The following is a 23,928-nucleotide window of genomic DNA, read 5'->3' as shown; positions in this document are numbered from 1 at the left end:
ACTGATTAACCATTATTTAATTAATAGAGTAAATTATTATTATAAAAATAAATATTAAAAAAACTCAATATATATTTACAGGTGCAAGAAAACCAAATGGAACCATACCATTTACAAAAATTAAAATCCAAATAAAATGCAGACTATAGGAACAAATTTTGTATAGTGCAATTATATGGTACTGTATGGGTTGAAAGAGATATTCGTCAGCATACGAAAGATGGAACCAAATTCTGATAACTAGTCATGGACCAAAACACATAAACATGTAATATTAAATAAATACAAAATATTAATAAATAATATAAAATAGATAATATATTTTATAAAAGGTATTTTTTTATGACCCAAATTTGAAAACAAAAATAACCAATCTTATATCTCTTTCATAAATTTAATATAAAAAAAATGATATTTTTGTTAACTAAATATATTTATTATTAAGTATGATATTTTAACTAAATTATAATATATTATAATTTTTATCTATTAAAATATATCTCAAGACAATAGTATCAATAATTATTAAAGAAGTAATTTATCATTTTCTTAAATCAGTAATAAAAATGAATGAGAAATAATTTATCGTAAAAAGTTGGAAAGTAGAAAACGAAAAATGTATATTAATAAATATTGTAAATATAAAAACAAATTATATCAAAATATTTAATATTTAAATGATTTTTCATATATTTCAAAAACAAATGAAGAGTTTAAATCACTAACTTCAATACAGAAACTATCTATACATAAAAGCAGTTATAGAAAGATGAGAAAACTAATATTTGGTTCATCAATGGAGCCTTTACAACCACAAGAAAAAATAAAAATCTACTATAAAAAAATATTATTTTATAAAAGAGAAAGTAATTTGGAAAAAAAATGGCAAAATTTTAAAGACATTCTACATCGGCAAAATTACTCCATTTATTGGGTTGGATGGCACTGGTAGGTGACATTATAGTTTCTTATTTTCTTTCTATATATATATACTCATCTACTTATATTGTACAAGTAGAAAGCATTCCTAAATGATCATCTTCACCATATAACTCTGTTTCTCATACATCTTATCATTTCAACAACCTCTATCTTCTCCAAATCTTTGGCAAGTCAAAGGAAAAAAAAAAGGCTTTAAAAGGTTTGGATGTTTGTTAGAATGAAAGATAAAATTAATTTTTTTATATTTATATTATGGTTCTCTTATTCTTAGATTTCTTCTAGAATCTCTACTTATAGCAGTTAGTCAAAAAAGATGTCTGAGTTCTTCAAGGGAAAGACCATTTTAATGACTGGCACAACGGGCTTTTTAGCAAAAGGTACTACTAAACAAACAATGCATCCATAACAAATAATTTGAAGTTTTGCACCTGCCACTGAATTTGTCTATTACATGTGCAGTTTTCTTGGAAAAGATTCTGAGAACCCAACCCCAAGTACACAAACTATATCTTCTCATCCGAGCAAAAACCATTGATTTGGCTGCACAACGCTTCCAAAATGAGGTTAATCAATACTATAATAGTATACACATGTTTGCTATATGGGTATATTATACTACAAAATTAACTTTCATGAATAGTAATTCTCCCAAGAAACAATGTAAGAAATCTTTGTGTGAGAGCAACATCTGCATTTCATTTATCTTCTCAGAAGATAATTCTTTTCATTTCTCACTCTCCATATTATGTTATCATCAAAACCATTACTTATTCTCCCTTCCTTGCATTCTTCTTTCAAATCATTCTACCACCATGATTCCATTTTTGCACTACTTCTATGTGTTGGGCATCTTAAGTACATACCTTCCCATTTTGATAATTGATTATATGTGCTACATTTTGAAGCATAATCGATTATTACCCATATAATTGATTATCTTCATCCTTCAAACCTCCATTGTCATTTCTTTCATCTATGACACCTTATCTCTACACTTCCAATGAACTCCAACAACCACCCTTCCACATGCAAGTCCACGAAAACACCTCCATGAACAACAACTTCCTTCAAACAAAACTCCAGCACCTCAACTCACATGCAGTTCACACACACCACAAACTCATCTCACACGAACAACCACCAAATTTTCCAAAGAAGAACGAAAGTGGGAAGCTTTACAAAATCCATTCACAAGTATTTAATGGAGTTTTCAAACACTAACTTCAGTGGTCAAAGGACTATTTGCCTCGTTTAGGAATCTTTGCATGCATGGTCAATGTGTAGATCACGAATCTCTATCATGCACAGTGTAAAAGTGAAAGGCACTTTGGTCTTCTCATGCACGTCCAATTGACTTTCCCTCTATTTCTTCACACTTGAGGGTGACACTCCCTTGACCATTTCCTCTCACATCCACACTCATATTTCCTCGCTAATCAACTGATACAAATATGTGACATTTCCTCAAATCCATCTGTGTAAACAATTTGTATCCATAAACAAACATAGTATTACATCTTGCGCATACATATTTTGCCCTTGCTTTCTCTCCCAAACTTATACCCTTCTTATTATATTTTACCATTTTGTGCCCTTCTCGAACTATCTCGTGTTGAATCTCCATGCCTACACTATCTTAGTCGATTGAGGTGTATATTCCTATTCTCAATCCATATATTTTCAAGTCTCCTCCCAATTTTTGTGATGTTTGCAACATCAATAAAACTTGATCAAACCAAATTTTTGTCCTTTCATGTTAAGCTTTTTGGGATATCTAAAGATCTCTTATATTCTCTCCCACCTTTAAAAATTCTTCCCATATCTTTTCCTCCAAAATTAATTGGGAAGTGCGAGAAGAAGAAGATGTCTTCTACTTCTCGCATGATCCCAATTTTCTATCTTCCCCCTCTTTCACTCATCACCTTTAAACCTCGGGACAATGAAAAATCAATTTTCTTACTAAATTTTATCATTGATTCATTTTCAGTTGTTCATATTGAATTGTGGCATTCATGCATTCTTTTAATGATCATATTACAGGTCATTCGCACAGATTTATTTAGAGTGTTACGAGACCAATGGGGCGAAGATTTTGATTCTTTCATTTTCAAGAAGATTGTGGTCATATCAGGAGATGTTTCTCTCCATAATTTTGGTCTAGAAGATGAAAAGCTCAAGATTAAGATGTTTGAAGAGATCAACATTATTATAAATTTTGCAGCAACTACCAAATTTTATGAGAGGTAAATTATCTAGTAGGAACCAACAATTTTTTCTTCTTCATATTTTGATTTATTATTATTTTTCTACAGATTTGACATCTCAATGGATGTAAATACAATGGGTGTCTTACACGTCTTAAACTTCGCAAAGCATTGTCCCAAGATAAAGATTTTTATGCAAATATCAACTGGTAATTGTAGTTGATTATAACTTGACCATAATGCAATATAGATTACTATATTTACCGAAACATTATTCAGTTACCATTAAGCCAATTTCCATTAATAATACATTTGTTGGTATGAATGAATGTTAGCATATGTGTGTGGAGAGATTAAGGATGAAAAAATAATTGTGCAAGAGAAACCCTTTGAGATGGGTCAGACCTTGAAAGAGTCCTCGAAATTAGATATAACTGAAGAAATGAATTTGTTGAAGAACAAGATAGATGAACTTCGATCAAAGAATGCTACTGAAAACACAATCAAAAATGCATTGAAAGATTATGGAATTGAAAGGTACGTCAAAATCTTATTTTGTTATAACGCTAATATTCATTAATCTATAAATGTAATTATTTTTGTCATGTATCAGAGCAAATTTGTATGGTTGGCCAAATACATACGTATTCACAAAAGCAATGGGAGAGATGCAATTGGTTCATCATAAAGATAATGTTCCACTAATCATTATACGTCCCACCATGGTTACTAGTACCCTTAATGACCCATTTCCTGGTTGGATTGAAGGCTTGAGGTATATATTTTTAACATTGTCACAAATGTGTATTTCGTTCCAATTATTCAACTTCCTAGACAACAAAATAAACTCTTAATTAATCAGTTCTACTTAAAGTTAAACTTTTAGAGTTTATTGTATTATGTTCAAGATTTTCTTAAGAAAAATTATAAATTTATTTATTTATTTATTTTGTATTTACAGAACTCTCGACAACATAATATGTAGCTATGGTCAAGGGAAAATAACAAGCTTTCTTGGTCATCCCAAGACAATTTTGGATATTGTAAGTTAAATATATAAATTTATTTTTTGTTAAATGTATTAATTGATACTTAAATGATTATGTGAAAAATAAAACATCCAAAGTTTAGACTACTTATCATTTAACGTGTTCTTTTATATATCTAAAAAGCATTGGTTTGTTTTTCAAAACATCTTTGGATGTCTAAAGAATAACTAAGTGAAATGTTTTTTTTTGTTATAAAAATATTTACCTTACAACATGATTTTGTTGAAAAAGAAATAGTAATTCATTTTTGTGTGTATATACTAACTACTATGTAATATTATATGCAGATACCTGCAGACATGGTTATCAATTGTATGATGGCAGCAATTGTTGCTTGTTCAAATCAAACTCCTAAGAATTTCATCTACCATATTTCATCATCATTAAGAAATCCATTCAGAATTGCTGATGTTCGTGATTACTGCTATCATTATTTCATTAAATCTGCATTGAAAAACAAAAATGGAAAGCCAATAATAGTGCCCAAGCCGACTTTGATATCAAGTAGGGTTGTTTTCGACATTTACATGAGAATTCGATATGTTTTTCCACTAAAGGTTTGTTGGATACCAAGTCTAACTAAATAATGAAGCAAAACTATAATAATATATTTTGCTAATCTTTTAGGGTTTCATGTTGATCCTTGTGCATGGGTTTGATATATTTAGGTCTTAAATGTGGTGAACAAAGCATTTTTTCAATGCTCTCAAGATGTTTATGACGATAGCTACAAAAAATTCAAAAGGCTGACACGACTAGTTGAAGTATACAAACCATACCTGTTTTTTAAGGGCGTGTACGTGTTTTTCCTTGACTATAATTACTAGAAATGGTACATGAACTACTTTGATTCATAATCATCATTCTCATACAAATTACTTTCGGTTTCAGCTTTGATGATTCAAACACACAAAATTTACGAAGAGCAACAAGTAATAACATTGAGGTTGTTGGATTGAACTTTGACCCTAATAGTATTAATTGGAAAGACTACATGATGAACACACACATTCCTGGTCTTGTAAAGTATGCGTTGAAATGATCTTAGAAGTTCTGCTTTGAAATGGTTGCACACTACACTCTTGGTGTTTTGATAAAATTTTATTGTTTGGTTTACAAAATAAGAGTGGACTATCACAAAAGAGAATTGAGCATTATCCATTCCATTCATTGTTTAATTTTACTTTTACATTTGGGATTTCATTTATGTTGTGAATGTTTAAATTGTTAAATGACTATTACTCTTCATTTCACTGTCATACTTCTTATTTTTGTTGCCAATGTGTTTTTTCTTTTCTACAATTTGAACCATGCGATCTTAATTAATTGTCATACAATCAAACTATTTATATTCTCATCGTTACAAGAAAATTATTAAATATCAAGTAATTTAGAGACAAAAAATAATTAGTCTTTATATTTAATAACTTAGATACTATTTTATAACATTACAAGAAAATCATTAAATAACAACTAATTTAGAGACCAAAAATAATTAGTCATGGTGTTGATTAAGTTAGATATTATTTTATAAACTAAAATATTATTGGTATCCAAAGTAGTTTCTATTATTAATAAAAATTTATAAAGTAAATTTGGTATCTAATATTAGCTAACAAAGTTTTAGCTACTACTAACTACTTTAGATTCTAAATTAGCCTTTAATTAAATTACTGACTAATTTATAATCTAAAGTAATTAGTACTTAAAACTTTGATATATAAATAATGACCAACATCTTACCTAATTGTAGTCATTAAAAAAACCCCATTACATAACCCAACCTTATTTATACCAAATTAATGCATGATTAAGCCAAAAGCATATGGATAAATTCCAAATAAAAAAATTCATAGTATCCAGCAATACCATATGTTTAGTGAACACGTCAATTTCTTCCTCCACCTCCATATTTTTCACCTTCATATTTTCTTCCTACACCTCCATAAATCTTTCAAATCCAAAATTACCATTGGATTAAAGGTTCAGAATTTGTTTTTTCTTTTTTCATTTTTGAATTATATAATCCGTAGACCTTATGAATTCTAACCTCATAATACAATTTTGTATTTCAAATTTTACAATTCAGAATGTATCAAATACATTTTGAATTCTAAAATTTGGAATATAAATTTATATTCCCAATTCTAGAATAAGGAATTTTAGAAGCTGAATAAAAGGAAAAGATGGGTGCCAATAAAAAAATGAAGAAAAGGAAGTTGTCATTTCATGTCTTCTCTAGAGGAGGTGCAAGAAGAAATTGTTGTCTGCATATAGTAATAAAAGCATCAATAAAACCAAACTGAAGGTAACTTTGAAAATAAATAAGTTAATTATTATAAAAAAAACAGTTACTATACATTTAATGTGACTAGTTGATTTAGTTTTTGCATTGATTTAAACGTGTTTGTTTTAATTTCATAATTTTCTACTATATTTGTTTCACTTTTTTTATATTTTATTATATAATTTATGTATTTTCTATTTTAATATCTTTTTCTATTTTATTATACAAATTTAAATTTATGTATTTTCTATTTTAATATCTTTTTTACATTATGATTTTTTATATATTTGTAATAAATAGTAAATATTTAATTTTAAAGTTTTTTAATTATTTAATATTTTTTTACTTAAATATTTTTTTAGAATGGACTATTATTTAGGATAAAAAAAAGTTATCACAACATTCACTAAAATATCATTAAATAGTAATCAAAATTAAAGACAAAAATAATTAGTCACTATATTCACTAAATTATATATTATTTTAGAGATTAAAAAATTAGTTATATCTAAAGTAATTTTTATTATTAGTAAAAATTTATAAAATGGTTTCTGAATTGGTATCTAAATTAACTACCAAGGTTTTAACTATTAATATTTAAGATTCAAAATTAGTTTCTAAAAGACTAATTGAGACTAAATACAAAATAGTAAGTAACTAAAACTTTGGTAAGTAATGATCTGATATCAATTTAGAAACTATTTTATAAATTTTTATTAATAATAGAAATTACTTTAAATACTAATAATTTTTTAAAATTTATAAAATGGTATCTAATCTAGTCAATAAAACTAATTTTTTTTAATAATTTTCTTGTAGTTGTAGTGATTATTAAGTTTTATTTTCTAAATAAAATCTTATGGGCTGATTCTCCCTGCACCCAACACATTTTAACTGGCACCCAATCACATATAAGAAAAAGATAAAATTACCCTTAATGAATTTCATAATACCACCCAACCCTATTCTTCTTCTTCTTCCTTTCTGCGTGAAGCAGTTGTGGCAGCCACGGTGAGCCACCTTCTTCTCCATTCGTTTGCAGCCACCGTGACCTTCATTATCGCAGGCAGAGCAGCAGCCGCGACGGAGAGCTTCTAAAGTCGGAGAAGGAACCATCAAGGTACGACATGTCTATCGGATATTTGTATCCGTAATTCACTATTGCGTTCCGCATAAATTTTTTCGTAATTCATTATTGTATTTCGGATATTTTTATCCGTAGGTAATTAGTGGCTTCCGGATATTTTTATCCATAATGGACTTTTGACTTACGGATATTTTTATCCATAATACACTTTGGACTTTTGACTTCCGGATATTAATATCCGTATTGAAAATTTTGACTTCCGGATATTAATATCCATAGTGAAAAAAACATACTTCCGGATTCTGATATCTGGGACCAGCTGAGCTCGAAGAAAAACCAGAAACGATTAATGTTTGTGCACAACAATGAATGTAACCTCCTCTTTTGCAGCTCAAAGCAAAGCTTCACACAACAATGAACTTCCTCTATCTCACCATATAATAGTTTTCAAAGTGAAGAAGATTAGGGCATGATGAGATTTTAAAAAGTTCGTCGGGTGCCAATCATAATTGATCGGGTGCAGGAAGCAATTGCCAATCTTATGTTTGGCTAGGTCCTCAATGTATTTCCTTTTTTCATGTCACCACGTAATATCCTCAATAATTATTAACCATGGATTCTTAAAAGATTGTTTGAATACACAAATACCAAAATCATGTTGTCAATATTAAGTGATGAATGTAGTTATTATCAAGTGACAAATTAGATTAAGAAATGTTTATTTATATAAATGGTAGCCCAGTTTATAATTTAATGTCCACCTAATTATTTTATAGTTTTTATTTATGAGAATTAAACACGTCTCAAAGAATTTAACTTACACACCATACCCAATTAATTGAGCTAAACTTCTTTAATATTTAATAATTCCTTAAATCTTGTGTGAAAAAATTAATTTCTTAAATCTAACTAAACATTTCTTAAATCATCAAAGTGTGTATTCATGTTATTTTGTTTTCTTTCAGTAATATACTAGTTTTTTTTATGCACTTATTATTTAACTTTTAATTTTAAGTAATGTATTAATCCTTGTATTCTTTTAAATGTATTAATCCTTTTATTCTTTTAAATTCCTGTTATATAATTTATAAGAAATAAAATGTCGGGCATTTTTATTCTATACTTTATTTATATTTCTATCATTTATTTATATTCTATTATTTATTTATGTTTAGTAAAATATTTATAGTAACATATTGATATCCATGTTCAATCATTTATTTAAACCTTTTGTTTTATTTTATTTATTTTGTATTATGTTATGTAAAATATTTTTAGAAAATTATTATGTTCATAATTAAGTTTAAAAAACTACACAAAAGAGAAAGATAAAAGTAAATAAGTTTAGTCCAACAAATTAAGAAAGTAATTATTAAGTAGGTCAATATTTAAATAAATAATGTTTTGAATTCGGAGATTCAATTATGTTTAAGATTATTCAATTCCTTCTCAACACACTCATGCTTAGATAGTGAATAGACATTTTGTGTGATTGAAAGATTATCGATTTTTTTAAAAATAAATTAATTATAATTATAGCAATGTTTTTTATAAAAAAAATATTTAACTACCTCATCACTTCTATAAAAAAAAAAAATTGTGTTTATAATGAATCATGAGATTGATTATAATCATGATATTAGTCTTATTCAAAATCCAAGACCTATGTAGTTTGTAGTTGTGTTAAATTTATTAAAATTTATGTTTGAGACTTACAAAAATATTAGTTTTTAATTTTCTTTAATATATATTTGTGATACTAGTAGAAGATGAACTTTCTCCATAGAAATTATTTAGAAGAGTTTTAAGGAATTCTTCCTAAATGTTGATTAGTAGACAACTTAGTTCTTAATATCTCTAAAAGACATTAAGTTAATAAATAGTTACATTCTTAATACAAATCTTAATGATTTATTAGCTGGGATAACGAAAGAAACCTAAAAACAATCTATTTTTAGGATTTGTGACCTATATTCCATCAGGAATCAATAATATATATATATATATATATATATATAATTTGAATAATTGTAAGTTTGTAAAATATTTTTTGTTTATACATGTATATAATTAATATTTCAGTACATTATATTGTGATTAGGGTTCTTTACATAATATTTTTTGAAATTTTAATACAAAATTCACTCCTAATTTCCTAATCATGTACAAAAATTATTTTATAAAAAAAATTACGCCGATAAAAAAAAAGCATAATTTTTTTAAGTTACAAAAATAAATAGAATTTAAAAAAAAAATATTCAGTTTGATAAATTGTCAACAAATATAAGATTTCATTATGAAAGAGTCATAAATACAATTACAATTTTTTATCTTTTATCTATTTTCTAGAAGTCGTCATCTACAATTTTATTTAGTTTTAATTTTAATTTCAATTATAGAAGTCATCACATTACACACAATTAATATTTATTATTAATTTATTTAATCTAAATTTATAGAAGTCAAGACTTTTATTAATTTTTATTTTAATAAATTAAATTCATCTAAAAAATATGACTTCTACAGATAACAAGTCAGCTTTTTTTTTATTTGGCTAATTAAAATGTGTTTATATCCATGCATTTCCGCTGTAAAAATTGTAAGGCTTCAAATTCTTTTTACACCGAATTTATTTTATCCTACATTCTACATAGTTTTAAATTTTTAGAAAAGTGAATTTGGAAGAGATTATTGTATTTCACAAATAAAAATTCCGGAATAGAATTCAAAAAATCAAATCCATTATCGAAAAAAATCCGCAAAACAAAGAATTCGTTATGGAATAAAAAAATAAGAAACATATTATGAAAGAGGGAGACCAAAATATATTTGTATATATATCCTCTTTAATTTAAGGTCATTTTCATGTGGAATTGGGTGAGTAATACGGTGCACGAAGTAATTGCCCTTAAAAAATAGGACTTTACTATGTGAAAAACTAAAGATTGTTTCTTCCTACACCTCCATATCTTCCTTCACCTTTATAAATTTTTGTATCCTAAAAATGTTTCTATGTAATATTTTAGATTATATAATCTAAAAATATTTTTACAATAATTAGCTTTTATTATTCATATGTGTGATTAATTTTTAAATTATATAATCCAAAAGTATTTTCTAGATTTGAGAGTAACTTCTGAATTGTAATCCGAATATATTGCAAATTACATAATCCATAAGCTAGTCTCAAATTCAGAAAAACTTCTGGATTACAGATTTGTAATCCAAAATATTTATTACATAATCCATAAGTTATTTCTAAATCTGAGATTAGCTTTTTAAATGATATAGTGCAGAATATTTATTATTTTTTTAATTGGCCTCATCGGAATGACATAATAAGGATAAGAAAATATTTTTAAATTTTGTAGGGATGACACAATAACATATGGAGGTGGAAGAGAAAGGCTTTTGCTTTTTGAAGCTCCCCATTTTTCAACCTGCAATCCCATAGTTGTATGAGATGATTGAATTGTCTTTTATTAGCTTCAACCTCACTATACCTTACCACTTTCGTCACCATTCTCACTCTTGTCGCATCATCACCGCTGCAGAAGAAAAGGAAAGGAAAGCACCGCATAGGAAGAAGAAGAGCGAAAAAAAAACTCATTCTAGAATGTTCTTTCCAGAATAAGGTTTAAAGATATAGTACCTATTTTTTTATATTCAAAATAACCAAGCAATATAACTAAGTATTCAAATGTGTAAGAAATAAAGTTCAAGAAAAACAAAAAATTTATATTATATTTAGTTGTTTAATAATAAATCAATCTATTTCTTACAAACTCTTACAAGAATCAAATGAGTACACTGATTTTGAAACCCTTCCACCTTGATAACCCTAAAAGTCACTCAGACACAAACAAATAAAACCTGGACAATGAAGAACAAAGAAAAGAAAAGCTTCAAGAAAAACTTTAGCAAAAGCTCTTTAAAACAGTTTGTGAAAACTATTCTCTAAAAGACATCTCGAGTTTTCTATGTAAAAAAAAATATACAACATACTTTTACTTAACTAATATAAACAATAGGTTAAATTCTGTTTTATTCAATTGAAAGAGAACGAATTGAGTTTCACGATACATTTCAATCAATTTATTTGTAATTCAATCGATTGAAATCACTTTAAATAATTTTTTTTAGTGATTTTAATAGATTGATTTGCATTTCAATCGATTGAAAACCAAACCATTTTCATTCAAAACTGATTGATTACTCCTCCTGTGTTAAAATAAGGCGATGATATATACAAGAATTCTCTCATTAACCTTCATCCCTCCAACAGGAAATCCTATTGCCGTGGATGTTGGGTCTTTGAGAGAATTTCTTAGACCTGAACTTATTGTGTTCATTGTTTGGGTATCTCTAATAAATTGGACATCAGTGCCACATTTTTTTCCAGTTGATTATAAAAATGAAAAAGTAATGAGGGGTACATGGAAAAACATGAAACAAGAGAAACAGAGCAGAAAAAAAAAAATACAAGAAACACATTTTTTCCTTCACAGTCCGCAAAGATAAATGTAGCGCATCACCGTCAAACTATTTTCAACACTGGCCGACCGTGGCATTTTTTCCCAATTTGCCCCACTGTCGGTGGTGACTATTTGGAATTTCCACCGGAAAACTCACCCATAAACTTTCATGAAAAGTTAGTGTGAATTCTATAACATCGCCCATTCAATGAAATCACTATATCTAACTTAAAAGCCATCCATGTCTCTTTAGATAGTAATATAAAATATTTGTAAGCAGTGGGTGTATCTCTGAAGACGAAGTTAAAGAAAAAAATCTTGAGACATTTTGGTTGAAGAATGAAAGATAATGTTCTTAAATTCAAATAAACATAGTGAACCCTAATCGCAGGGAAGGAATAAGTGGGTTCTACGTAAAATTTATCCACCAACCTGACCCTGCCACCCACCCCAATCCACTAGCATGCGACAGAGTTGCAAAACAAATCAAAACTTTACCTAACAGACATTTAGCATTACAACCAGTTTTTCCAATCAAAACCACCATATAAATATCACAGCACTCGCTAATGGTACGCCAGAAAATGCCAAGGTACCCTCACCATATTTTACATTCTATCTTCTCTCCTCCTTGGAGCACACGTGATGATTTCGTCAACTCTCAGGATCATCTCAGTTGCCTCTGTTGAAGATAGCAATACAGCTTGCTTGACTTTGAAAGCTTCACATATCCCCCGTTCGGCCATGTCTCCAACCTTTAACAAAAACAAAACACAGGTAAACGTAGAACAGGAAATCAAAAAAAGGAAACGCAGGATACTTTTCTAAAAACCTACGCCTATACATAAATCATCGTAAAATTCTGCTCTTGCTAAAACGTTAAATTTGAACACGCACTCGCTAATTATAGGTTCTAGCTCATCCAGCATTAGGCACATACCCTCCAGGAACATACACATATATTTTATATTTCGATGAGGCAAATCAAACTATATATACAAAAAAATCAGATACTCAATATAGATGACGATAAAACATTACATATCAAATGAAATAATTCTAACATATTCCGACAAGAGTGCATATCATACATCATGATGCTCATTCAACAAATTAACCAAACTCTTGGTTTCAATACTTACAGAACCAGAAATAACATCAATTCCTGCAGTACAGCCCTCCTTCTGATGCTCGGCACGGAGCTGAGAAATCAACTCGGCACTATCCAAACCAGCATTATCAGCAATGATAGTTGGGATAGCCAAGAGTGCACGGGAGAATGCCTCAATAGCAAGAGACTTCTTTCCAGGAGTTTTCTTAGCCAATGCATCCACTTCCTTTGACATCACCATCTCCGGCCACCCACCTCCAAGCAACACTCTGCTGTCATTTACAGTCTGTGATAGCACACACAAGGCATCATGCAATGACCTCTCAGCCTCATCAAGAACATGGTGGCTGCCACAAAAGTAGATGCATCAGACTTAAAGTGAACATACAAACAACATTTGTTCTAGTTTGTTTTAAAAAATGTCTATTCATACATAGACAACACTCCTAAGCATGTGAAGCTCACAATGCACTGACTGAAATAATAAAATTTGATTTGAACAGCCCTATATAAAGACATAAATTTAGTATGATGACATGAGCATACATAAAGACACGCATATAAAGCAACTAGCATTCAGAAATCCAGCACTCAGTAGTTCAATCATTGTGTTGTACGATTCTAGGTGTTAAATTTCAACAAGGCACAGAAACAGCATAAGATTATAATCCACCGCAAAATAGTTAATGGTTCTTGTCAAGGTTGATAGGAGCAGCATATTACAAACAAACCCTATTGCCAAAATATAAAAAACTTCAGCTGACAATTTTGAAAAAACATGTTATCAAGATTAAAATGCCTAACTACGTAAAGGAACAGTGGAAAGAAATTTTGTAAATAACAAAAGAATAAAAAGTACCTAGCACCTCTCAGAACTATTGTACATGCCTGCCCCATAGCAACACCAGAGAAATGAATCAGTTTATCCTCACCAATCATAATCTCCTCAATAAGGTCACACTGCCCAAGCTTAACAGACTCGGGATTGTCAAAAGTTGATGCTATTTCGCCACCAGTTACCAGAGCCAGGCGCTCAATACCATCAAAATCAGCATGCTCAATAGCTAATATCCCTGCATCAGCAAAGAGCTCCTCTGGAAAATTGTAAATCAACTGCCTGTTCACAAAACAGTTGATACCATGACCTATTATCTTCTGCACCTTTTCTCTCATTTTCTCTTTCTCAGCTGTTTCAATCTGAGCAACTCTAGCCATAGAATCAACACGAACACGTGCCCCATATATCTTCACTTTATCTGTATCCATGGCAGTGTTGGCCACCAGTATCTTTGCATTCTCAATACGTTTGGGTTGTCCAATACCGATTTTCTTGTCAAGAATGAATCTGGCCAAAAATATGAATCCAATTAAGATAGCTAAACTTTTACAGAGCAGTGCAATGTTAAGCAATGGTTAGGGGAAAAAACAAGAATACTATTGCAAAACCCTTCATTACACAGGAAATTGCAGAAGTTTATGATCATCTTTTTTTGAACATGACTTTGCCCATGTTTCTTGGAAAAAAGCTTATGCAATTCCTTATAATAAAGATAATCAGGATTCAGCAACAAGTTGAAGAATTTCTATTTGCAAACTGTAAAATAGTCCCACTTTTCAGCAATATTACCCTTCATCTAAGAATGAATCCATCAGTGAGCCTCCAGGTTTCTTTATAATCTGGATAGATTCTAAATTAGTGCTTCCCTGCATTTAAAAAACACCATTGAAAAGACGGATATAAGATGAAAGAATGAAAAGACATACTTAACTTAATAAAAATATAGCTCAAACTAAAAAAATAAATATTGAAGCATCATAAACATTCGTTTGCACAGTAAAATCATTGAAAAGCATATTACCAAATTAACAAAACAGCTAAAGGACACTTCCTATTTTAAGGCCATCTAGAAAAGGAAAAATTCATTACTCGACATGAAAAGCTGCCATAATCCAGCAAAAAAATACCAAGTTCAACAAATAATTTCTGAGTCTTTACAGAGTATTCCAAATTCATTAATGAAATCTTACCAAATGTATATTTTTATTTACAGATTGGAATATATTTGAATAGCCACACTCGTACTGTAGGAAATTATTATGAAACTGCAGATATTCATATATAAGTAGGTTATGTAATCCAACTTCCTAATAACATGTTCAAGAGAGCTTTCAGTCAAGTATGTGGAAAAAATACATCGATTAAGTTTGAATCTGGTGTATCAAGACTGAAGTTCTTGTGCTGTTCAGAATTTGTCCAAGGGAGAAAATTCAGCTAACAGCAAAAGGCTCTATTTGCTATATCCACTAAAATTGCAAACTGGTATTCAGTAGGATAGGCACAGTTTACCTTTAGTCTCATTACAGCATCCACAGCTAATTTTGCAAAATGCTCCTTGTCCTGTGAAAGAATCTTTGAGCTCAAAGTTGTCATTGCAATGTTCAGTAAGTCTGACCGGAATTTCTCTGCACATTCCAGTAAATTATATCAATATATGAATATATTAGATAACATGACACGATAATGCCTGTAGACGTTGTCCTGCTAACATCGTGATAATAATAACAATGTAACAAAAGGCAACAGAGACGATGATAAAACCCTGAAAAAAAATCCTACTAAAAAAGTGGGAGAAACAATACCAGAATCAGCTTTGTTGTCCACAACCTTCTCTAATAAAGCATTTCGGGCACACTCTGCAGCCATTCGGAAACCTAGAAAGCATGCGGAAAAATAAGTACATATGGGGCAGCATTTGAAGTAAGAGAATAAAAGATTGAGAATGGAAATTTTCATTAGCTACTTCTATAACCGCACCTCTCAATAACAACCATCCACAAATTGATTCTTTAATTAGAAAACAAGAACCAAATTTTTTTAAGACGGTAGATTTTGCATTCATTGCTTAATATCAAGCTTCAAAGGAACACTCAATGATGTTAGACATCAAAGAAAGACATTTGAATACAATTTAAAAATGGATGATGCACAACAAGGAAGATGTTGCCTTCTTATCCAATATAATTATGTAATGCCTTGTACTCAAAGTGTGAATCAATGAAGTTGGCAGTATAAAATTCATTTCTATGAAAACTCAACAAAAATTTCAGGATAAGAGCAGTTGAGCCACTGTAGAAAAGAAAATAAATGAACCTGATATTATTGTCATTGGATGAATCTTGACTGCAACCAGCTTTTCCGCCTCCCTTAAGAGTTCACCAGCCAAAACAACAACAGAGGTAGTTCCATCCCCAACTTCATCATCTTGTACTTTAGATAGGTCTAACTTACATTAAGGATGGTTATCTTGAAATTTAATCATGAAAAAAATATCCACATCAATGCTCTCAATAATAACTGTATGGGTTTTATAAGGGTGACAGAACACACAAGGCTCCCACCAAGTGGGATCTGGGTTGTGTATGTACACAACCTTGTACCCCACCACACATTCAAAACTAGAGAAGTGCTTCCAAGACTTGAACCTCTGAACTATGAGTCACAAGGTGGGTGCCATATAGTGGTGAACTGCAACATAGCACTTTTGCATCTCTTCCCCAGATTCAGAAAGGTGATAAAAGTATCTTAGTCTGTGTCTATTAAAATTGCAAATTCCTTAAATTAATGATGGCCTTTAATCTATCCAGACAGACATCAATTCGATTTAGGTTGATTAGGGCCTTCCATGGAACTAGGTGTTTCTCTTATGCTTTAGAAATTCAAAATCAAAAGTTCTCAATTTGGAATAATCGTATTGTGCTTTTTCATGGTTAAAAACTATTCATTTAGTAACTTCCAAACCCTTTGGTAACACAAATAAGAATTTCACATTAGCTCTCTCCAAAATCCGAAATTTTCTATGCTGCTTTCACCGCAAAAATAAAAATTGATAAGGATACCCACAAGGACTTTAGCAGCTGGGTTATCAATATGGAGGGACTTCAAGATTGTAGCCCCATCATTAGTGACAGTAACTTCACGTCCTCTACCTGTAGACTGCAAAATTTTATCCTGCAGTAATCACGTCCAAGATATATGAATTGGATAGAAATAGAAAATAATGCATTTATCACCACCACTTATAAAAATGTGCCAAGAAGAGGTATTACCATTCCCTTTGGCCCTAAGGTTGTCTTCACCAAGTCAGCAATTGCCATGGCTCCAACAAAAGAAGCCTGCACAAAACCAAATCATACAACACACATAACGAGAGTTAACAAACTTTTCCTAGACTCATAAAAACAATAATGCATGGTAAAACTTGCTGATACAGATCATAAACAGTATATTATAATCAAGAAAACAAGGCAAAAACATAAGAGCATAACATGCTCACCATTCTGGCCCGCTCTCCTTTTTCTTCACTGGCTTCATCTTTAAAAATTCTGTCAATCTATAGCATTCACCACAAAAGAAATCCTCAAATGAAGCAAAAAAGAGAAAAGAAAACAACAAAAGTGTATAGTACGTAACTTACCGCCATAACAGGCAAATTCAAATGGAATCACCTGAATAGAGAAACAAATCATATCAGTCATAGAAAAAAAAAATATCTACATTCTGAGAGGATCAGGCCAACCAAAAAAAGAATAACAAAATCAAGTAAAAAAAAGCACCCTAAGGAAACACTGCCCTATGCATATTAGGGCTCGATTACACTGTTTGTTCCTTTCACCTTTCACAATAAACCACCTCTCATAATATGCATCACTCGGTTACACTTTAAAAAAACTATAAATATAGTAATTTCTCCCAGATCATCATCTACCAGCAAGTTACTAAAATAACACAGATCTACCAAAAGAACAGGAAAAAGAATTATATATCCTGTACATTAAATAAAATAATAAATAATACTAAAGAATCCACTATGTCCAAAGTGTAGACAAAGAAAACATAAACCCTTTGCGTCTGGTTTTAGGTTACACACTGCAAATGCAATTATTACTTCTATCAACTAAGCCATTCTAGCTATTCATCTACATCGTCCTATAAAAAATGAGAGCATCGGGGGCTCGGACAAGGAAAAGAAACATGGATTTATTATGAGAAGGTGAGAAATGAAGGAAGAAAAAAGTAATGCGATTTGATATGGTGGAAGTTAAGAAGTTGATGCAGAGCAGAACATAAAGGAACTTCCGAACGGAGAGAAGGAGAATCGAAATGCATAAAATGGTTGAAAGCTTGAAATACAGAGAACGCGAGAGACTCACTGGCGGAAGAAGGTAGGGTTGGCGAAGCGAGTGAGAGAGCTGCGATGCGAACAGAGAGCGTAAGGGTTTTGTTTCAGTTCTGTCAAAATATGGGTTTATACTTCACAAGGAATATGTTCCATAAAACGAATCGTTTTGACCTACTCTCTCTCTTCATTTTTTTTTTCATAACATTATACGTGAATAATTTTGGTAATTTAAGTTTATAAATTTCTTTTACTGCGACAATCTTATTTTGAAATAAAAATAATAATTTATTTATTTAATAAAATAAATAGTTAAATATTTTCTTCAACATAATAATACAATTTCTTCTTTCAGAAATAGGCGTAGTATAGTTTTTAAAATTATTTTTGCAAGATTATATTTTTTTTATAAATTATATTATCTATACCTATATATAAAAAAATTCCTCTTTATAACCATTTTTTCTTTTTTTCATTTTATTCTTATAAGTTATAACAATCTTTCATTCTATTAAATTGTCCTGGGCATTTTGTAATTTCATAAAGAACAGTTGCTAAACAAAAAAAATTCTCCTATTACAAAAACCAATTAACACCTCACGTTACTTTTTCATCCGCCTCCACTATAACTCTCAAATTGATTTTTTGGTCTCATTACGTTTCTCTCTCTTCTTATCTCTTCAAATCCATGTGCCTCTTGCTTCATCTTGTCGCCGATACAGAGAGTGGTTCTTCTCACATGGCCTACACTGGCCTTTCTACATCTACTTCTCCACCCTCCTCCCTTTCATTCTCGTTATCTACTATGTCATTTCGGACTTCTTCCCCCGACCACTGCCACAACACCCTACGCGACTTCGACCTCTAGGTGGTCTCGAGAAGCCCTTCCTCATGGTCATCAAGGGTCAATCAAATCTATGATGTTTGGCAAAGCACGTATAAAGAGGATAAGACCACTTTTTTGTGTTTTTTATTTTTGCCCTTTTTTGTTTTTTGTTTTATTTTTTTATTCTAGGTTTTTGTTTGTGTGGTTAATAGAGGCATTTTTTCTTTCTTGGATGTGCATTTCAGGAATGGAAAATACTTACAAACTCATTGTTTTGTCCTTGCTAAGCACCAACTCCACAAAAAGGGAAGTTTTTGGTTCAAATTTTGGGCGATTTTGGTGTCTCACCCTCTTAATTCCCCCAAGGATCAACTTTTCTTATTCATGTTACAAAAACCAAGGTCAGAGACTCGTGAGAATGCGGGAAAACCATAAACCAATGAATGGTTACACTTTGTTGTACAAGAGGACGTTTGTGTTTTCAGCATCAATTCCATTTATATCTCTTGCTCCCATTTTGCAGAAGAAGAAGAAACGACAGTTACTATGTTTTTTCATGGCCGCTAATGCCATTGAAAATGGATTATCATGATTTGCCTTCACAAGGTACAAGAGTTACACAACGTCTCATTCGAAAATATCGATACTTTTAGGAGCCTGTGGTGCACCAGAAGAAACTCAACAAAGCAACAACAATGATTTCTTAAAAGCATTATTGGAACACTAGTTTTGAAATTTAGGCAATTATGATGAATTCCTGAGCATCTAATATCGTTTAAAATCTCGGATGTAAACCACCCAACTTAAATGTCTTCCGGTTCATCGGATTGGCAAGATGTGTCTGAACTTAAGTAAGTAACTTCTTCTTCAGGCATTAAAGATAGGATAAATTCATTAATTTGATCTACACATTCAGTCGTTGGACAAAGTATTGCACCGTCATCAAAATAGTTAGCATTGCTCATATTATCCAAGAATTTAGGATACACAAATTCAACTAAGCTGAGTAAAGGTGAATCACTGTGTTCGATTAATAGATGTTTGGGTATTTCAATCATGTCTTTCCCAATTTCATTTAAGTTCATATTTCCATCACCAATCTTTACATCACCAATCTTTAGAATCCATTAAACAAATTCATTGATCTCTGCAACACTTTCAATTAATTCCTGACTTGTTAATCTCATATTCTTTGGAAGTTTTAAAACTTTGCAATATTTCTATAATTCATAATAGTTTATAGTTGTATTTACATTGTCATATCTTGATCCCTTCAAGACAACAGGTAGAATTTGCCTAAAATCACCTCCCAGTACAACAACTTTACCACCAAAAGGCTTGTTATTGTTCTTTTCATCTACAACCTTCATAATATCTCTTAATGTTCTGTTGAAAGCCTCAAAACACAACTTGTTCATCATTGGAGCTTCATCCTTTATAATCAACTTTGTCTCAATCAATAACTTAGCACGAAGGCTTCCATGACTTATGTTACAAGTTGATGGTAGAATGAGTTGTTTTTCCGTTAGGAAGCAATAAAGAAGCAATCTCACTTAAAGCTACATTTAATACAATCATTCTTGTTGATTTGATTCCACTAGACATTGTTTTCCACATAAATGTTTTGCATGTTCCGTCATATCCGTATAAGAAGAAAAAAACCTCCTAATTGTACTGCTGTCATTATATTTTCACATACATTCATTTGTTCAGCAGTAAGACATTTGAACAGTGATGCATGCAATTAAGACATGTTTGTTATATCATAACTCAATTCATCAATAAGAAATCTATTTTCCAAAATATATGAATTTGAACGAATAGGTTGAGGTAGACAATTGAAGTCCTTCAAAGATTTACCATTTGAAACTAATAATTCATCTATTTGTAGAAGACAAATATTTTGTAATTCATAATCCTCAATATGAAGGCCTAGAAAATGTAAGTTACATTACATAACTTTGAATCATAAGTTAACTTTGGAATAAGTATTTCATTTATACATGGTAAGTTGAACTTTCCTTTTTTTTATATAGAATATCATCAGATAGTAACTTCCAAGTAGATCTCCAGACTTCATCAGGCTTAGCCATTGTATTCATCATTAATAGTGTAACAAACAAAGTTCTCAGTTGATGTGCAAAAGCAATGCAACTAGATTTTTTAATTGCATCAATAAATTCTTTATCATCGGTCAATAGCCCCACTGCATAACAAGCTTCTTGATATGTCTTGTAAGTTATGATATTAACAGTTTTTATGCTCTGATAATCAGTACAACCTTTTTTTTATCTGTTAGCAATATCCTTAAATAATACAATTTGGTTGAGCCTGGAGGAACAAAGGTACGTTTTATAATGCTAAATCCATTTTTTATTAGTTTCCATTCCTTCTGTTGAACCATCCAAATGTTAAAAACACAAATCTGTTTTTCTGTATTTAAACCAAGTTGTTTGTTGCATAATCTCAACAAACTATTAATTTCATTTAAAGATTGGTCAAAGCATTAAAAACTGAAGGGTAAACAGTTAGAAAATCATTTAATGTTCAGTCAAAGCACAAAACAGTTTTCTGTTATGGTACCAAAACAAACAATTGGTTGTTTCAACGAATCAATCGGTTGTTTTGGTTTTGACAGCAAGTCAACCATAAAAACAATTTTCAATCTTTCTAAAAACATCTAAGTATAAAACAATCGGTTGTTTCGACAAAACAACAAGTTGTTTTTTCACTTAGCTTGAAAAATACTTTTCTTTTAAAAAAATTGAGAGTGTCTATGCTTTGGATTTAATGAAACACCTCTAGCTTTTGTATATAAAAAGTTTACCTTGTTCATATAATATATTTTTGTATCGTGTAATGAAAAATGTATTTTCAAATTATGTAATTTAAATTTTATTTTCAGATTTGGAAATGTATTATAAATTATACAATTCATAATCTATAATTATAATTCTGTACGGTATCATTTATAATATAATTTTAAACTGTATAATTTGAAATATATTTTTAAATTGTGTGTTTCAGATATAAAAATGTATTTTAAATTAACAATATAATAATGAATTATGAATTACACAATATAAATTTTATAATTTATATTTTTGGATTGAATTTTATGCAAATAATTTATAAATTTCACAATTTGAAAGTTAAAATTACAATTTTAAATTGTCCAATCTCATATTGCTTTAATGTGACGCTAGATTGTGAAATATAAAAGTCAAAAAAAAAATAAAAATAATAATAATATTATTATTATTATTAATTATACAAAAATATGATAATTAATTTTCATATTATATAATCTACAATTTTATTAAATAGAAAATTATTATTTTAGATTATTTAGTCAAGATACTTCCTATTTTTCAATTTATATATAACTATAGAAAAAGTGTCACATTCATAATTATTCAAATATTTTAAAATAAAAAAATAACACAAAAGGACTAACTAACTTCAACATGTACAAAATCTTTATCTGTAAGAATAATCATTGTCAGATTCAATGTTCAAAATAAGAACTGAATTAGCACACGAGATAATAATGAATCTTAGGGCGATTGAATGAATTATAAAATGTTAAGGGTAAAATGGACATCTTAAGAAAGGGAAGGTGCAGATAATAAATATGTGGATGAAGGAGCCCAATGAATATTTTTCATAATGGGTCGGATTGGTTTATGTACAGGTAATTTCTACTGCAACCTCCATAAATTACAGTTTTACCCTCTTCTTCATGTTCTCCATTCAGTATCTTATACACAACTTCCACTGCAATAACAGCTACTCACTTATAGGTTGTGTTTGGATTGGGGAGAGGATGAGTGTAAATGTAATGATTTGAAAGGAAAGTACAAAGAAAGTGAGGTTATTTGGATTATGGTATATTAGAGTGGATTTGTGAAAAAAGTTTATTGAAGTTTGTGAGTGATATGATGGTTATAAGAGAATTTTTTTTTTAAATGTGTAAAATGTAAGTTTATAAATTTACCCTTTCTTTAAAAAATATTTAAATAATAAAATTTTAATTATTTTTAATATTATTATTTAATAATTTTATTTTAATTATTATTAAGTATTAATTTATATTTATATTTATTTTTATTGTTATTATTATAGTTACTATTATTATTTATAATTTTATTATTATTTTTATATATTATTTATATTTTAAATTTTAAAAATTAAGGGTAATTTAGACTTTTGTAATGGTATGATGTATTTTTTAAATGTTTTCTTATCTTTCTTCGCTTGGCAGAGCATATGGCTTTTATCTCTCTCGCAAATCGCAAATCAGCGCCCTCCAATTCGTGCAATTGAGTGGAAATAATAAAAAACAATTCTTGTATTTCTATCCGAGTGAACGTTCACTCAGATGCAAACAGAGCAATAATGTCACCTTCACAATACCTCTCACATTCAGTGTCATCGTCTGCGACAGTCTCTTACCTTCACTGTCCAAGCAAACAAAATTGTATTTCAGATTTTAAAATTTGAAATATAAAAATTATATTTCGAAATCTAGAATTTAAAATATAAAAATTGTATTTCAAATTCTAGAATCCAAAATACACATTTTTAATTTCAAATTATAAGATTTAAAATACAAATTTTGTATCAAATTATAAAATTCAAAATACATTATATTTTGAATTGTATAATCTATAATCAATTTTTTTATTTCAAATTTTATAATTTAAAATACAAATTTATATTTTATATTTTAAAATTTAAAATACAAATTTTTTATTTCAAATTATAAAT

At 29.6% G+C, this 23,928-nt stretch overlaps 3 protein-coding genes across 5 annotated transcripts; 1 reads left to right on the top strand and 2 right to left on the bottom strand.

Annotated features, from left to right (window-relative positions):
- Window positions 1-1,001: 1,001 nt before the first annotated feature.
- Window positions 1,002-5,448, top strand: LOC137831281 (fatty acyl-CoA reductase 1-like). 3 transcript variants are annotated; one of them, XM_068638904.1, is made up of 10 exons: window positions 1,002-1,141; window positions 1,225-1,319; window positions 1,402-1,505; window positions 2,983-3,185; window positions 3,482-3,683; window positions 3,760-3,921; window positions 4,108-4,189; window positions 4,483-4,752; window positions 4,864-4,991; window positions 5,087-5,448. In XM_068638904.1, the coding sequence occupies exons 4-10, from the start codon at window positions 3,179-3,181 to the stop codon at window positions 5,235-5,237; spliced, it is 1,002 nt and encodes a 333-aa protein (XP_068495005.1). In that variant the 5' UTR covers window positions 1,002-1,141; window positions 1,225-1,319; window positions 1,402-1,505; window positions 2,983-3,178; the 3' UTR covers window positions 5,238-5,448. The 3 variants fall into 3 exon arrangements, with proteins under 3 accessions (XP_068495005.1, XP_068494996.1, XP_068495013.1); XM_068638895.1 differs by having other exon boundaries at window positions 2,983-3,355; XM_068638912.1 differs by lacking the exon at window positions 4,483-4,752 and having other exon boundaries at window positions 2,983-3,355.
- Window positions 5,449-12,347: 6,899 nt separating this feature from the next.
- On the bottom strand, window positions 12,348-18,508 carry LOC137807088 (T-complex protein 1 subunit beta). Its single transcript, XM_068607574.1, has 12 exons — window positions 18,367-18,508; window positions 17,631-17,661; window positions 17,490-17,546; window positions 17,263-17,328; window positions 17,053-17,164; window positions 16,307-16,435; window positions 15,796-15,867; window positions 15,503-15,618; window positions 14,783-14,859; window positions 14,015-14,500; window positions 13,187-13,502; window positions 12,348-12,799 (listed from the first exon to the last, which is right to left on the bottom strand). Exons 2-12 carry the CDS (start codon window positions 17,634-17,636, stop codon window positions 12,653-12,655), a joined length of 1,584 nt encoding a protein of 527 aa, XP_068463675.1. The 5' UTR covers window positions 17,637-17,661; window positions 18,367-18,508; the 3' UTR covers window positions 12,348-12,652.
- Window positions 18,509-19,961: 1,453 nt separating this feature from the next.
- Window positions 19,962-20,579, bottom strand: LOC137833708 (uncharacterized). Its single transcript, XM_068641947.1, has 2 exons — window positions 20,412-20,579; window positions 19,962-20,273 (listed from the first exon to the last, which is right to left on the bottom strand). The coding sequence occupies exons 1-2, from the start codon at window positions 20,577-20,579 to the stop codon at window positions 19,962-19,964; spliced, it is 480 nt and encodes a 159-aa protein (XP_068498048.1).
- Between the last annotated feature and the right edge of the window lie 3,349 nt (window positions 20,580-23,928).

Source organism: Phaseolus vulgaris, chromosome 11, assembly GCF_000499845.2.
Source record: "Phaseolus vulgaris cultivar G19833 chromosome 11, P. vulgaris v2.0, whole genome shotgun sequence".
Classification (NCBI taxonomy): Eukaryota; Viridiplantae; Streptophyta; class Magnoliopsida; order Fabales; family Fabaceae; genus Phaseolus; species Phaseolus vulgaris.
Note: the sequence above shows the minus strand (reverse complement) of the source record. Positions and strands in the feature narration are given on the sequence as shown.

What these genes read in the sequence shown, in the direction of transcription:
- LOC137807088 (XM_068607574.1), bottom strand. An exon ending in GGACAACAAAGCTGATTCTG is followed by an intron (nt 15,619 to 15,795) that starts GTATTGTTTCTC and finishes TGGAATGTGCAG; the next exon opens with AGAAATTCCGGTCAGACTTA. An exon ending in ATAGTTCTGAGAGGTGCTAG is followed by an intron (nt 13,503 to 14,014) that starts GTACTTTTTATT and finishes CTTTTGTGGCAG; the next exon opens with CCACCATGTTCTTGATGAGG.
- LOC137833708 (XM_068641947.1), bottom strand. Translation starts at nt 20,579, where the DNA reads ATGATGAACAAGTTGTGTTTTGAGGCTTTCAACAGAACATTAAGAGAT. An exon ending in AGGGATCAAGATATGACAAT is followed by an intron (nt 20,274 to 20,411) that starts GTAAATACAACT and finishes TGGATTCTAAAG; the next exon opens with ATTGGTGATGTAAAGATTGG.
- LOC137831281 (XM_068638895.1), top strand. Translation starts at nt 3,268, where the DNA reads ATGGATGTAAATACAATGGGTGTCTTACACGTCTTAAACTTCGCAAAG. An exon ending in GGTTGGATTGAAGGCTTGAG is followed by an intron (nt 3,922 to 4,107) that starts GTATATATTTTT and finishes TTGTATTTACAG; the next exon opens with AACTCTCGACAACATAATAT. An exon ending in CCAAGACAATTTTGGATATT is followed by an intron (nt 4,190 to 4,482) that starts GTAAGTTAAATA and finishes TATTATATGCAG; the next exon opens with ATACCTGCAGACATGGTTAT.